General features: G+C 41.8%; 1 protein-coding gene across 3 annotated transcripts in view; it reads right to left on the bottom strand.

Annotated features, from left to right (window-relative positions):
- The window catches only part of hspg2 (heparan sulfate proteoglycan 2), a 102,003-nt gene that overhangs the window by 62,878 nt on the left and 22,310 nt on the right, over positions 1 to 16,815 (bottom strand). For all 3 annotated transcript variants that reach the window (XM_065961083.1, XM_065961084.1, XM_065961085.1), the window contains exons 2-3: positions 9,359 to 9,488; positions 8,754 to 8,813 (exon numbers count right to left, since the gene is read on the bottom strand). In XM_065961083.1, coding sequence (XP_065817155.1) covers positions 8,754 to 8,813; positions 9,359 to 9,488 — 190 coding nt within the window. The remainder of the gene's footprint in view (positions 1 to 8,753; positions 8,814 to 9,358; positions 9,489 to 16,815) is intronic.

Here is a 16,815-nt window from a genome sequence, read left to right as displayed (position 1 = left end):
GGACCAAGGGAGAAGGATCGAGTTAGCAAGGCAGGTGCAGAGAGGTTACAGTTTGAGGAATGTTAGAAAGGAAATGATTGGAAGCGAGGAGAGAAAATAGAAAGTGACAATCAGAAAGAGAGCTGCCATAAGAGGTAACAGGAAACAAGGACATATCAAGAACTGGTTAAAACAAACAGGCTTAATCTGTTCAAAAGTGTTGAAAGTGTTAAGGATAATACATGCACTGTATGAAACATGGACATAGCCTCTGTGAAGTCACCCATTGGTTTCTGAAGAAGCGTTATGAAACCAAAACAATGGTAGTCGTTAAGATTGAAATGCTGACTCAAACTAATTTCTGGCTAATCAAGAAGCAGGCAAAGAGCTGGACTAGAAGCAGGCCAAATAGATATCTGCTTGAGAGCCTTTAGCCATTAACAATTTAGCTTAAGGACAGCCTAGCCTTCTCTCAAACATCTCTCAGTCAAACCATCCAAGCCCTTTATGATGTTTAACTCTTAGGCTTAATATAATCAAAACAGAAGTGGCATAAAAATTAAACCTCTATACAATTCTCACAAATAAAAAAATGATTTATAGAGAGCTGTAAACATGTTTATATCTGCAGTAAAAAGGGCGTTTTAAAATGGGCCATAATGGTGATTCCTTGGCTTTTGCAGCCAGCATTGACTGAACACAGTTTTTCAAACATTGGCATCCGCTGTATTATTCCACACCAGAGTTTGCTCTTGAAAATACAGACAGAAGTGAAGGCAGATTTATCACAATTTTGTGAGCAGCTGGATCTGTCTGTATCAATTCCGGTTTAGGATTATCAACTGTCCCACTAATCAATAACAGTCATGGGTTTAGAGCTGCGCTCAGCAGAACACTGGGTCCTGGATTTTTTTGTTGACTAATGACTGTTAACAGTGTCTGTCCACAAACACACACTGAAGTCTGCTTGCATGACGGTGTCAAGGAGAACAGGTCAAAGGGCAACGCTTTTTAAATGACTCCTCTTCAGTTCAACAGAACAAAGAGGATATCCTACGATCCAAACACTCATTCCACCCACTGCTCTCCACATCTCTGCTGTCCACCCTGGGGCTTTGCAGCGGTGCAGGGAGGAGCTACATCCTGTTTTTCCTCCTAAATGGAAAGAACTAAACACCATAATGACAAGTTTTTCACCAACGTTAGGCCTGTTACGCTGGCACAGGCAACAATGACCATGTTATGTTTTTGTGGTGACTCATTTATTCTCCCAACACTTTGAAGGCTGTAGACATGCACTGAAATGTCAACTGAGGAGACTTCTTGAACATTGTTGGGTTTTATGAGAGGATCCCTTGTGCAAAGCCGGACTTCATTGTGCTGTATTTCAATAAAAATGGGACTATGATCTTTGTTGATCAATATGGATTTGACAAAATGCTTTATTTTGTATCCCTTATTCCTGCACTGTGCTTTCAAGGCAGACTTTTACACTCTGATCCAGATTCTATTTAAGTCCACTCCATAAACTTCCACAGACAGCTGTAAACAACTTTTCCTTTATAATCAAGGAAAGGTGCTGGATCCAGCTGCTTCACAGCTGCACCTAAAAGACACATGTGGCCTATCATGCATTATCACTGTAGCTGGGGCAGGTCTTTAGAAAAATAGGTGTTGATTCTTTTAGATTTTGTATAAAAGTCTTGATGCCAGTTGCTACAGTCAGGTGAAGAATGGGTAAATAAGAGGAAGCCACATATGAAACAAGCTGAACTGTTTTCAGCACAATACACGCCGTTTAAGCACAGTTTAGCAGTTTAGTACAGGCAAAGCTCAGTGCAGTTTAGGGATGTGCGCGATAAGTCGACTAAATTATTTAACATAGAACATAGACAGAATCAAAATAACTTGTCTTTGAATTATTTAAATAAATAGTTAAAATGTCTATTAATTTGGACCTGCATCATCTCCACAAAATAGAAATAAAATTGTATATAGGCTGTGTCTTGTTAAACTGGCCAATATCCACTATAATGACTGGAGCCATGCGTAATCAGCAAAGGCATGTGGATGTTTACGTAGCATGTGGACCAAAGACTAGCGGTGCTAGCACTGATAATGTTAGCTACACTCAGAAAATGTATTTGATGTCGTTTACCCGAATGCACTGACGATTTTAACCATGTTGAATAAATTGAGCTCAAATTTGACGGTTTTTTCTGTTTTCTAACCTTCCGACTAGTAAAAACTTAAATCAATGGTTCACATACAAGTGTGGTTCCAAAATTGGTGGGTGTTACCAATCAAAAAAATCCATTCAGACATGACTCAAAAGTGGAGAAAGAACCACAAAGGTCTTCGACTGGTCAACAGAGTTGTCACTTCTTGCCAGTAAACCCAATGAAAAGGCTCAAATCTCCCAGAAATGGCAACTTGGAGGCTTGACGCTCAATTATTTTTTACTGTGTTTGCATGTTTCTTTAGAGTCTATTTGTGACAAAGCCTTCAGGGATCAACCCCACATATATTTAAAAGTATTGTCTGCGGTAGAGAAGACACCACAGATGAAGGGTTTAGAATGTAGGTTTGTGTTTTAAGGATGCTTCTGGACTCAAAGTGTTTGGTGGAAATATGCTTTACAGAGCTGTATCCTGCAAACTGGTCAAAACATTTCAAGGGAACAAAGTTCGGCCAGGAAACAATGGACAGAAAGCTTGCCGCAAGAACCGCAAGAACAGTCACCAAGACTAATTAAAGCTAATGAAATATCCGCTACTTCAAAGGCTGCAGATATGTTGTGATCCGTGTCAGAGTCAGAAAAGGGGAGTACGAGCCGGAGAGAAGGGGAAACAGCTTCATTAGAACTTCTTTTATGTGCTGATCAGGCCATGACTGAAACAAGGCAGTCACTGTAAAGGAGCAGGAACAGATGGGCAGTATAGATAGCTCTCTTCCTACCGAACAAGCGACACATAAAGATTTCATTTGAAATGTAAAGCTTAGTTTCAACTGCAAGATTATTTCCCCAAGGATGAGGAACCTTGGAGGAACTCCCAGTACTATATTTAACCCCCCCCCCCCTCCCCCACTCCCTAGAGAGGTATTATTTAATAATGATATTCTCTAGTGCCCAACCAGGAAGCCACTAATTACTGTGAAGCTTTATCCAAATAAACTCTCAGATCTGGGAAAACAATAAGGGACAACTGGAGTGAATACCCTTAAAATGACCACACTCTCCAATTAAGGACTTGAAGACCCGTACTTTCTATTACCCAGTTTAAGGTATTCTATTTTGTTTGCAGCATTGACGAACCTAAATGACATCAAAGCGAGCCTGTCTTTGACTCTGCCCTGAGGGGGGGGGGGAAATCAAATAGGAGCACTTACTTTCTCTCTATGTAACATCTCTTTCCTAAAGAGGAGAGGCATCGGCAACTTCTCCATGACGACACATTTCTGTTGGTACAACAGAGTGATGCATCATGGGACTAGGTGCAGAACTAAGGCTTAAGATTAATAGTGTTTAATAGTTCTCCCACAAACACAAATATTTCACTCTGACTTTATCTTTAATATTTCCTGTCAGCCACACTGTTGAATTTCCCCCAAACAAGTTGGGGTGAGCCAATGTGAGAATGCAGCAGGAAATAATCAGGAGAATTCACCACAACTGAGTGGAAGAGGGCGATGTTTAACTTGGCAACTGGTGCCATCTCCGTGCACACAATGAAACTGCTTTATTATGTTTTCTTCTCGCCAGAATGCTCCTTCTCCACACTTTTGTTGAAACTGTGAATACGTCCAATCACAGGAAGCTTTGACAGAAACTCTGATGCCTCCATCCGCTACATTCATGGCATCTTTTATGTTGCGTATTGCCTTTGGAGACCCCCAACTCCTCCCGGCCGACAGGAAATATTTATACCAAAGTGAGGGATGTGTGTGAAAGAGCGACTCAGCAAGATCTTAGGGGCAAGCTGACTGAAAGTTTCTAGAACTTTCAGGAGTGCATGTGTGGAAAGGGCTCAAGTCAAATCAGCAGTCTGTCAAATCATGACAACCCTTAGACACACTGTCAATTATCTGTTTGTGAAAGGAGACAAATATCGGTGGCAGATTTAAACAAACATGCCCTTCAACTTCACAGCTCTGGTGTTTAGTCTGCTCTGCTACAACCGCCTTCCTTACAAAAAGGAGTGATAACGAGAGGCACGTTCCTCCTATATGCTAGGGCCAATGTGTGACAACCTTGAGGGCCCCCAGCAGAGAAACAACAAAGACCTCACCAAAATAACTGCAGCTGCCAGGACTTGTCCCTGTGGGAGTATATGACACACAGGGGGACACACAAACACACACACACACTCACTTAGTGCCAGCGATATCTCACAAACTGCCCCATGAAGAAATACCACATGGGTGGCCCTGCCCACCGCCCCCTGACCAAACTGATGGACAGGCAACATTACCCTGATGTATGGACCACCTCTACTGCAACATCTGCTCTCCTCCAAAGACAACGCAAGAATACGTGTGTGGATTGTGTTTTCTCAGCTAGCAACTGATGCGATTAGGAGTCCAGGCCAGCTGAGGCGACACAAGAATGCAGTAACCTGTCAGTGAGTCAGCTTTACTCCGGTCCTTGTAGATCAAGGACGGCACAAAGTTGAAGCCAATTTTCTCTGAAGACTAAACACAGGACTTATATCCCTACTTAGCCTTTCCTCGAATGGACTGAGAAAACTCCCAAGCTTCATGTTTAATCTCAAATCAACATGTCAATGAGCGCTGACTTAGTTTATGTCACTAAATATTCTTCTCCTTGCTAGCTTGGTATCTGACCAAATATGTAATGTTTAATGTTAAAATGATCTCTGTTCAAAGACACAGAGAGCAGCAGTTTATTTGGCCCTGAGGTTTGTGTTTAGGATTGAGATGTATTAGCATCTCTTTGCAGTCTGTTTACACTGAAAAATCGTTTTATTACTAGTTCTGACGTTAGCTCCCTTTTAGTTCTGCGTATCTCGGAAACTAACAAGCCCCAAAGGGTGTTTAGTTTTCTATGAGAACTGGCAACCAAGACGTGAAACAGAAAGGGATGGGTGGGGGTAGTGGGGAGAAAGGAGGGGAGACGAAGACGGCGTGTCCAAAGAGAGAATCTGGTCTGAAAATCTGATATGAAAGTCCTTCAGTAAGCCTTTAACCTGTCATTATGAAGATTTTATACAATTTTAATTCATGTAAATAAACCAACTAGCATAAAACTAAGACGATTCCAAGCTTTTTTTTTTGCAAGGTCGTCAAACTACGTCTTTTTATCGTTTTGATTGACGGACTCCTTGTGGCAGGACTGAAATAATGTGCATCAAAGTCCTCACATTATTCTGTAAAAGATTACGATGCTGCATGAATTGCTTCTTGATGCTCTCATGTAGTTTTATGTTACTTTGATAACTCTCTCCAACACCAACCAGACCAACTTGGAGTTGTACCGATTCTTGTTTTTGATAAGTTGACGACAATCAAATATATCAACAACATTTTCTCAGCACAGTAAAACATTAAAAATATACAATAAGTTCAAACTCAGAAAGAAATCTCGCAGCTCACTGATTTCCAACTTTGGGAACCACTAGCCTTGAGATATGAATTCTCAAACATTTCATCCAAAATTAGCGGTGGGAACAATTTAACTCCCGGCAGACCCTTCAGCAACCATCCCTATTGCTAAGTGGACTTGCTAACCTTTGTTTCTTTGGTTTCCAAACAAAGTGGGTTATACCCAGGGTGCAATGGGAAAGCCTGTAAAGAAGCCAGCAGAACAAGGAAATGCTCTCAGAGAGACGAGCTGGAGTTTGTCTCCCAGAAATCTCTGCAGGGATATGAGTGTGTAGGTCAGGATGGGAGGTTAGCAGGACATGGGACGCAACCTCGGTATCTCTAGAGAAGATGTCAGACTATGATAAGGAGGCAACAAACTACAACAATGGACAAAAAGGTTTAAAATAGCCTCTTTTTGACAACATTTTAGGCTCCAGATGTTTTAGAGCTTCAATCTACGCGGCTGAGACATCAGGAAATGGGAATTCTTTTTACACTAACACAACAGGATATGAGGCATAATGGTGGCAACTGCACATCTCCAACTTTAAAGCAGTCCAGGGTGGAAGGAAGGCAGGCAGGGGCTTGGGTGAAGTGTCTGTCTGGACAACAGGACAAAGACAGTCCAAAAAGTATTCCACATTCAGCACAGGAAACGGAATTTCCTTCCCATTGCTGTCGTGCTCAGAAATGGAAATAGCTCGCCTCCTCCGGACACAGAACCATGATCACACTGAGCACAATGCAAATGGCGAAAAGACAATATATTAACGACAGCCAAGCATAATCCCCACCTCAAACTGTTTAATTGTTCGCAATAAAGCAGAGCTGACCTTTATGTGGCTACAAAAGGCGGGAAGTTTATGGAAATAGAAGCAATAAACCAAGCTAATGGAGGGGATGTTTGGAGGCTCATGTCGCACCACAAATTGTGAGAACATTAACAAAATATATTCCCATCCTGTGCTGACAACAAAGAACAAACTGGCTTTTGTTTTTCTTTGACTTTCAGAACTTTTTGTGCATCTATAACTGACAAACTGAGTCTGACCTGGGGGCTACAGTGCAAAAGAAGAAACACACACTTCATAATATCCTTAATATTGCTGCAGGAGGCTGACACAAAACTTTCAATCTGCAAAGCTGTGTATGAAAGAAAAACACACCTCCTTACTAGTATGCCATAAATCAATCTATCTTTGAACCGGTACCTAAAAACAGACTCAACCTTCATTTCAACCTGTCACAATCGCATGCCGTCAACAACCAACACAATAATGTCGCCTGGCTCCTTTCACTACCTTAATGCAGTGAGGCCTCACAGCAGTGCTATTTCTGACAGTGGAGCGCATGATGCTATATGCCGCAGCTCTGATGTCAGCTCAAAGTGACGCTACCGAAACAATTATTTCACCATGATGTAATCAGCTCCACTAACCTGTCAAGGCCAGCGTCTGGCACCGGGCAAACTAAGAAGCAGCAACCATTAACAGAACTCTGCCTATAATAAGAAGGGAAATGATGTGACCTATCAGGATATTAGCATTTAATTGCTTTGGCAAATTCATTTCCTGCAGGATGGGGAAGACAGGTAATATATTATTAATGTTGAGATTGCCCTTACAATGGTTAAGATACATTGAAAAAGAAATTGTATTTAGAATACACAGAGAGATATAGCACATAGATGTAGGGTGTTTTTGAAGATGCTTGGTGTGTTTTTAGTTGTGTGTTAAGGGGTAAGGTGTTTTAGATTCACAATAATAACCCCTTTCTGAAATATATTTCTACATCGCGGTCTGAAGAGGTACTATATTGGGACTGGAAGACTTCCATTGGTCACTCAGCATAGTCAGTGATAGTGTTTTCTCTATAGCTCCTTTCACACTGGACTGCATTCCTGAAACTTTCCCCAAAAGTATGCAAGAGTTAAGTTAGCTGATGTGTGAATGAAGCAGGTAATAGTCAGGTAAATTAACTGCGAGCAAGTGGGCTGGGTTGACGACCTTGATATTATGTCAGCGGTGCAAAAGAGGTGTGGTCTTCATGCAAGTAATGAAGCTGCTTTATGCTCTTTTCTGCTGGCCAGAATCTATGACATCATCCCAGTTTATAGTCTGAGCACCAAGCAGGAACTCACGGTCAGAGTCATTGTGACCAACACCATTGTGCATATATTCAGCGAGCTGCATACCTCCCAAGTAAACCTGGAAACTAGAAGGTTTTTGGTTAAGGGTCCGGGCAAGTTATTCTTGCTGGACTGAATAGAAGCAGTCTTTTAGGTCCAGTATCCAGGCCAAGATAACACATCCATGGTTTTCCCCAAAAAGTTCACTTTAGTGGTGTTCATCGTGATGGCAACATCAAGGAGATTGGAGATAGACCTACACTGTCAGTTTTTACAGACTCAAGCTAACATGCAGCTATTTAAATACTACCAGTGGATATCTGTGAGGCATCATTGGCGGCTTAGGCAGAGCAGCATGCAGAAATATTCAGTGGAAAGGATACTGACAGTAACTCATAGTTGTCTGCAGCTTTGTTGTCTGCAATATAAAAACAGCTAATCACATCTAAAACAAGAAAGATGGACCAAGAACTGAAGCGTAAAAAAGCAGCATCATGCATGATTTAAGAGCAAGACCCAATCATGCAACGTTTAATACATCACTTAATTTGTTCCCCCCTGCTCCTGTGCAATGTGATAAAGTGGGTTGCCTGAATATTAATACTTTTCAAGTCTACCAAAAAATTGAGGAGGACGTTAAAAGTGCAGCAGTGAATGGACGGCAAAAACAGAGGCGCTCCGCTGCAGCTTTTACTGTTCATCTTGCTTTCGCGTATCTTATTGTGCTGTCACCGCCGCCTGGTTCAAAAAGATGAAAGAGGCGGAGAGGAGATGTTTACGTCTCAGAGGCGAAGCTGAAAAAGTGTGTTATGACCAGGACCAGGAGGGTGTAGCAGGATGTGAAGGCATCATAATTCAGACACAACACACACACACACACACACACACACACACACACACACACACACACATACACACATACATGCAGCTAGAGGTTTAAGTCACTGATTAGGGAGATTAGGGAGATTGCTCCACCACACATTAACACATTAACACAGTAAACAGCAATGTGTTAGATAATCATGATCTCTTGTTCCCTTACTTGTTGTCTCAGAGACTGGAGGCCATGGCGTGCTCCCATCATCCTCTCCACTGGGCAAATCTTTGAAGAAAGACAAAAGATATAACTATACAATATACATTTCACTGAGCTGTTTTGAGACATCTAAACCATAGACTGGTTGATCTGAATCTAGAGTAAAGAATAAAGGTACTTAAGATGCTTTGATTTGCTTCACCAGGACAACAGCAACTTTCATCTAAGTGAAGCCTCTGCTCGTTCACATAATAACTCACATAAACCTCCTTTTTTTTTTAACCTTTTTGGGCCTTTTTGCATTAAATAGATAGGACAGCAGAAGAGAGGCAGGACATTTTTGGAGGAGAGAGCGAGGGAAGACATGCGGCATAATTACATATGAGCTAAATTTATCAAAAACAAATTATAAATTGTGCAGGTAAGTTTTCATATATAGAAAAGAAAACATCAAACAAGTAACTCATATCACATTTCTGAGCCGATGGTCTCTCATTTTAGAGCTTTGGAATGAGTTTACAATCCAAGTGATGCTTAATGAAAAACATCTCCCGTGAATTAAGTGCAGCTGTCGCTGTGGTTTGCGGTAATCCGCCCTTAAACAAGCCCACCTCCTGAAGCTTCATCAGCGGCAAAGTCCTCGTCGTCGTCCAGTAAGCTCCGACCCGCCTGGACATCTTTCTCCGCCTCCAAGTCCTCTGGCAGAGGGACCTCTCCCCACACCTTGGAGGCCTGAGTCACCTGCAACAAACAGACAGAGAGATTTATAGGGGTTGAAGTCTCCGCGGAGAAAGGCTACACCCAGTGCTACACATGAACCCTGGAAGGGTGGAGGGAAAACAAAAGCTGAGACAGGAAACGGGGCATTGTGATGTGTTTACTTTTACCATTCATTATCTCTTAGAGGCCCTCTCAAAGGCTCACGTGCAAATAAAAGTTAATGTAAAGAGGCCATTCATTGCTTTTTTTGCTGCACATTTGTCAAAGGAACTCCACTATTTTCATTTCAAGCCTTAACTGCCAAGTTAAGTTGTCCAAAGACATGCACAGCTGACTGCAGTGTCCCACATATGAATACACACTTAAGCACATGCGAAAATGCACACACGCTCTTCAAAACACTCTCAAAGCCAGAGGGAAGCCGAGATCAGAATGACACAAATCTGTTTAAGTATGCTTTAAACTCCGTCCCCCTCGGGTGAAAAGAAAAAAATATCCAGCATTCCACAACCAATCCTTTCCAATCAGCTCTTTCACTGGAATTAGGAAGGAGTCTATCATGGAAACATTATGTCACCTAAAGCAGCATTATGTCACCTAGAGCAGCAGTATAAACCTGTCCAATAAAGCAGCACCTCAGAGGAAAAGGTGATTTAAATAATGTGATCATCGTCTAATTCAGCATGTTATATGAATTAATCAATAGCAGGGGTGTAACTGGAGAGACAATGCTTGGCTCCAGCTCACTGTTAGGTTATGGTTCACAGATTTAAACACATAGAGAGCATAAGGGTTTTTATAATTTCTTGGTACCCAACCCAAGGAATCCAAAACACCAAGTCAGAAAACACTTGCTTATGTTTTGATCCGTCAAAGTTCTTGCATTTAACTGGATTTGAGCAATGTGGCTGCTGAAATGTGAAATGAAACAAATGTACAGCCTATAGCTGTGGGCTCAGTGATTCTCAGTCCAAACAGCAACCACTGGTGTTGGAAAATGAAGCCAGGGTGGAAGTGCAAAAAAAGTGCAGATCCTCCAGTGTCCCCTTGAGGCTGGCTCGATAAAGCACCAGGATTCCCATTAACACCCATGTAGATCTGCCCATTGATACAAAAAATAAACATATTTACAGCCTGGTACAAAAAGTGTTTTGGTCTGAATAGTCGATTTTTTTTTCTAACTCATGTTTTTAAAATTAAAAGATAAGAACTGTGTAAAACTAGTGCTTTGGCTGATCTGACTGGCCGGTGGGCACGTTGTAGCTGATTGCCACGAGGACTAAGGCCCCCACCTCAAGTTGGTTTGCGACAGTTTTTCTGACATGGTGCTACAGAAACCAATGAGTGACATCACTGCAAATACATCCATATCTTATACAGTCTATGGCTTAGCCACAGAGGTGCTTTTGGTTAACTGGTTAATAAACCCTCTTGTCTGGACCATAAGACAATATGATAATATTTGGAGTTGATGTAATTTTGGGACTCGTACCAAAACAACTCCATTGCACCTTCATACACCATAATAATGAACATGACATTTTCTCCACTTTCTTTTAACTCCCCTCATATTACTGAGCAGCGTGGAGGAATGATGTATGAATATCCTACAGGATTATTTGAGTGCTGATTTCGATCTCAACAAAATCTAAAGACAATCTGTCTAAAAACCCCTCAAAGACAGGACTTCCTCCTCACGCAGACACCTGATAGACACATCTTACACTCTCAATGAGGAGACACTAAGCTTAGCCCGCCGCTCTCATATCTGATCATCTTGATAAAGTTCTCTCTGCCGGCCAGACTGGAACGTAATGTGGGTTTATTATCTCTGCTCTCACCATCTCAGCGTCCTGACTGCCCAGACTCTGGCTTTAAGTTTAGATCCGACTGTGGCAGGATGCCACCCCTGGCATTTCCAGTTGGCATGACCTGCCAGTTTGTATTTCCACCACACTCTGTCATGGTAGTTTTCCCATTTAAATGGCTCCAGCTAATAAATAACTTGATCTACCCCCCCAAATCCTTTCTCCCCTGACTGAACACCCTTACAACAACAATCCTGGGCCATTTTCAAAAGGAAACTGCTGACTAACTAAATTCTTTTCAGTGGTGCCGACCGGCCAACTATTGGTGTGATCATCTCCTGCTTCCCACTCCCTTGGGACGCGGTATCATCTGGACACGCTTGGTGCCATCAGAGCCAAACCCACCAAAAGGTCAGAAAAAAGAGAGTAGCCTTTCATAGACAAGTCCAAGTTTGCACCTGGTCTTTAAGCTAACACATAAGTAGGCTTGTCGACAATGACCAGCCCCTACACAAAAGGAGAATCTATTAATGAATGTGCTTGCTTACTCTGCTACACTCTTGCTCAAAAGTCTCTGGAGTCCATCACTCCCAGTCTAGAAGTTGAGACATGTCTGTTGTGTTAAGGTTATCTTTCCCTCGAGAAAAAGGTCTTGACCAAGGCAGTTATTCTTTGAACTTTACCCCACCCAGAGGACAGAGGCCTTAGAAGTTCTCCTCGCTCCAGTAACTTCTTGCAATTTTCAGAGGGGCATATGGCAACCATTCATATACTTGAAAAAAATGAGGCATGCACACATACACATAAATATCATGCACACATGCGCACACATTCCTGCCAAAAGGAATTCCAATGTTTATTTATGAATTACGCTGCTTACAATGCACAATGTTTACCCTGTGAGACAAAGTAGTAGCAGCTCTGCAAAAAGGGGGGGGAACAGATTCAGTGGCTAATGAGTGACAGGTGAGACTGAACCAAAGCCTGTTGACATCCTTAAGTTTCCCCAGCTGTTCTTTAAAAAAAACACCAAGAAAAAATACAGCATTTTTCTTCCGAGTAGAATTGAAAAGCATTGGTAGAAAAACAGATCCCTGTGTGGAAAGATTGGTCAGAAGGAAACAAACTGGGCCAAGATCCTTCCAAATTGGTACTACCATCAGCTGTGGTTTAATCTTGCAGCTGGAGACTTGCTTTCATCCATGCTTCCAAAAAAATACCAGCTCCTCATTACGCTCTTTCATATGGTGAGCCCATTTCTTCCTTTTACAGTCACAGGTCATTAACAGCCAATCAGATTTACATGCTTCTTTGTTTCCCAGAAGGATGAGAAACGGATTACAGCCATTAAAAGGTTCCTAATTCTCCACAGGTTTTATTAGACAACCACACACAAAGAAAAATCTTCCAAATAATTCTTAAGAATGGCTTTGTCCATTGTCCATTTTCCTTTTTATCTGAATTTGTGAGATCAAACCAAGTGAAACATTTTATGCAGGAGTTTTACATGCATAGCTCGATACTGAGATTAATGATGTCATAACCAATGTGGCATCCTCCTTTTGTCCATTTAACCGCTCTGCTGTACTTTTTCCCTTTTTTAATCTGGCAACTTCATAAAACAGTATGTTGAGGTCATAGCACAGATTGAAGCAGGGCCAATTAAATATACAATATAAGAACTGAACTTCAAGACCAGATCCTAAAAGCCCAAGACCACTGATGCAACATTTTGCATCACTCACAGCTCTCACGTATCAAGAGTCTTCTACCAAGTTATTCCCAATATGAATGCACGGTTACATGGACCATGTAAAATTGTTTTGGCATGTTTCAGCTCATAAATGTTGACTGAAAATTGTGTTTATATTCCATCCACTTTCAGATTTCTGACCTTTCAAGATGCCGTTCATTTTCATTCATTTCTACATGCAAATCCGTTTGTCTGAAAATGAGTCTCAGATTTACAATCAAAGAGTGAAGAGTGTTTGGTTTTTACATTTGAATAACTCCTTCTTGGTGTTGAATCTTTTTAAAAAAGTACAACTGGCCAAAACAGAAATTTGTCAATAAATCCCACAGAAGTCTATTTTTTTAAAACGTTCCAATTAATACACTATAGTTTAAAGAAAACGTTACTAAATCAGGAAGGAATTGTGTAATTGTGGGAACCATTTTGGCACAGACTGGATGTCTGAGTGCAGCAGCAGAAACGTTTTTTCGTCAGATTCACAGAAAATAAGGCACATTTTTAAGTTTATCAGATTAAAATAGATGTGTTTTTTTATTGCAACATTGGGACTCAAAAATGAAATGCCTTCCTAAAACACACATGAGGTAGCGCATGCTAACATCCACCTACACTCTCATGCACTATTACAAACCCACACTCTGGCATTCCCATTCTTGTTGCATCTCTGTGACAGCCAAAGCCTGTCAGAGGCAGTGTGAGAAGAATCCTGTGGGGGGACTCGGTTCGCCCACTCTGCTAATAAACCCACTGATGCAGCTGCAGGACGATCTGTGAGAAACATCTTGAAGGGATAGCCATGTGTGTAACAGAAAATAAAACGCTGGACCAAGCTCATACAAGACACTTCACTTGGTCTCACAGGAGTTCTGCTCTCTCATGGAGATATGTTTCACTGTTTTTCTGCAAGAGGCTGCAGAGGTTTTAGCATTTAAAGCATCTCCTGAGCTCACGCAACCGATCTGCTTTTGTCCCCAGCAGAGCGTGTGATCGGCAAACATGGAAAGGTGAAAAGCTGAAAAAAAAAAAAAAAAAAAAAGGCAGCACGCTGTATTGCTCATTTCAATCAATGGAGTCAAACGTTCACTTGTGACCTTTCAAGCAAGCAGTGCACAGGCTCTCGCAGAAACCCTTCATAAGATGAATTCCCAACCACCTTGACCCTCCAGCCCTCCCTCCTCCACCTCCCCCCCCCCTCCTCTTTTACTCTCTCCCTCTTTCAGACCAACAATATCTGCTTAGACTTGAAGTAGTGGCGTGCACTAAACAGGAATGGAATGCAAACTGCAGAGAGCATTAAGTGGATGAAAGCTTGACACATTCTCTTCCCTTTAGGTGAAAAGAAGGAGCTCACCGAGCGCTACCAGGCACCAACGAGGACTGAGCTGAAAAACCAAAGCACTCCCTTTACTTGACCCTCTGCTATCTGCAGAGTAGGTACAGGAGTACAGGACGGGTTGTATTAAATCAAGTCCATTACAGCACCTTATTAATGTAATAATAACTCATCTGTGCACATGTCGACACGAGAGATATGGGTACCAAAATCCAAAGAATTAAATGTGAGAATTTGCTGCATTATCGTGCAAACTCTCTTAAGACAGTTCCCTTTTAACAACTGCAAGAAAATATTGGTTTTGACTGTCATCACAAGATGCTTTTCAGCAGTAACACAGTGATCTTCACCTATGGAGAAGTTTTTGACGTGCTCGGCCTTGTCTTGTGCAAGGCCGATGAAAGAGGAGGAGGAAAAAGGTTAGAGCCCAGGGGAGATGTTCTCTTTTCCACACTCTTGCAGCTACAGGAGGCCTCAAGAATAAAATTGGGGCAAAACAACATGGCATATTTGTGGGTGTTTGTGTGAGAGAGACAGTTTCCTATGAGTTTAACCCTTGCTTAGAGTGGTAGGTGAACTGCCACTTGTGACACTAAACCTCAGCCTGGGGGCCCTGCTGCAAAAAGGGGCCGATGAGTGAGGCCCTTCTGCTCTCTGCAGCTCTTTGACATTTCTACAGGGGGTTTAATCCAAAGTGACTGGACGGGGAGGAAGTGCGAGGAGGCTCTTCATTCAACAGACAAACACTCTTTGACAACATGCTCGGATTGTCTTCTCAAAGCGTCCCATGACTAACGCTGTGGGTGCAACAAACTATAAGAAAGGGGACTTGTGGAGAGGAGGAAAGGGGCCAGGGAGTAAAAAGTGAAGTTCACATTTTTGAGCACGTGCTTGGAGTGCCTGCCTATTCATCTTCCCCCGGGTCATTCATTTTTCTCTCCCACACAACGGCCATGCCATGCATTTCACAATCAACTTGGTTTCCCTCTGGAAATGTGCCTGATCTCACACTATGTCAGCATGTAAAATGCCTTATTGGATGCATCTGCTATTGAAAAGTGAGACAACACTCTACAGTTCACTATGGATTAAGCAATGTAATATACACTACAGGTTACTTCAAAGGACCAGAGGGGCAGATTCATTCTTTTCTTTGTGGTGCATACTTAAAAGATCAAACTAAATGACTTCAAATCTGTGCTGAATGAGTAATAATGACAAGTTTACATTTTACTGATGATGGACAGTTCAAGAAGATCAAAATTGATGCAGCGGTGCAAGATATCGTCTTCTTTCTTGCTAACACTTGGGGACTTCCTTACCCACAATGCAACTTAAGAGCTAGCAATGTGTTTAGGAATTAGGTTGATTGTGATAGGAGTTATTACCCATAAAGCAGAGATTTCTACAAATGTCTTTATTTTCCATTTTTAGGGAAAGTAACTGTCATTATTTTTATGGATTAGTCTCGTTGTGTCGTATTTTCTCTTGTATTAGCACGACTGGTGGATATAAAATGATTTTCACAGTAAACCTGTTACAACTACATGTGGCATTAAGGAACCTTGTATGTTGGACTCACCACTCTTTATTTAGCTGTTTTAAAATGTTGAACTTCTTGTTTTTGGCCACAGTCAAAGATGACTCACGTGACATCACTTGAGGCCATTTAAGCAAACACATTACCACCTTTACATTCCAGAAGCCTTCCAGCTGACCTGACCATTGACTTGTATAAGTGTCTGGCTTATCCCGAGCAGCACTAATCAAGTTTGATTAAATTTTACCCAAAGATTTAGCAGAGATGCACCAACGTGACATTTGTCATAGCAACCAAGATGGCTGCCACTTATAAAGAAAGTTGTAAATGACATCAGTTTAAAGCCAACTGGATGGCTAGTTCATGTCATGTCATGCCTTACTGCTAGGTCACATTTTGGCACTCTGATTGGTTGAAGCATCCAGAGGCATTTCCGTCTGTGCCAGTTTATAATTCCCTCGGAAAATGAACGAAGAGGTTCTTTGAACATACATCTGATAATATCAGGCAATTGAGTTCCCCTTTAATTGGTAAAAAAAAATGGAAACCATGGCGACGTAAATCACTTCTGTCACCATGTTAAAATCCAATGCTTGGAAAAGTCTACCTACCACATCATGAAATGATCAAACAAATGCAACAAAAGGGTATAAGATTATGTGTCTTCACCCTCTGTCCATGTAGTTTACCACCAAGGCTCAAATAATCTCTGTGAAAAGAAAGCAGAGCCTCCAGCGAGTCAACATCTGCCACACACACACACACACACACACACACACACACACACTCCTCTCCCTTTATACCAACACGAGCTGTTTGCGGAGGCATGTCAAAATAAGCATCCGGCGTGTGCTGACTTGTGTACGTGGTGAAGCTACACAGGGTGAAGAGGGATGCCTGGAGAGAAACAATGA

The sequence above is a fragment of the Labrus bergylta genome, chromosome 12 (genome assembly GCF_963930695.1).
Source record: "Labrus bergylta chromosome 12, fLabBer1.1, whole genome shotgun sequence".
In the NCBI taxonomy this organism is placed as follows: domain Eukaryota; kingdom Metazoa; phylum Chordata; class Actinopteri; order Labriformes; family Labridae; genus Labrus; species Labrus bergylta.
This window is presented reverse-complemented; position numbering and strand designations above follow the sequence as displayed.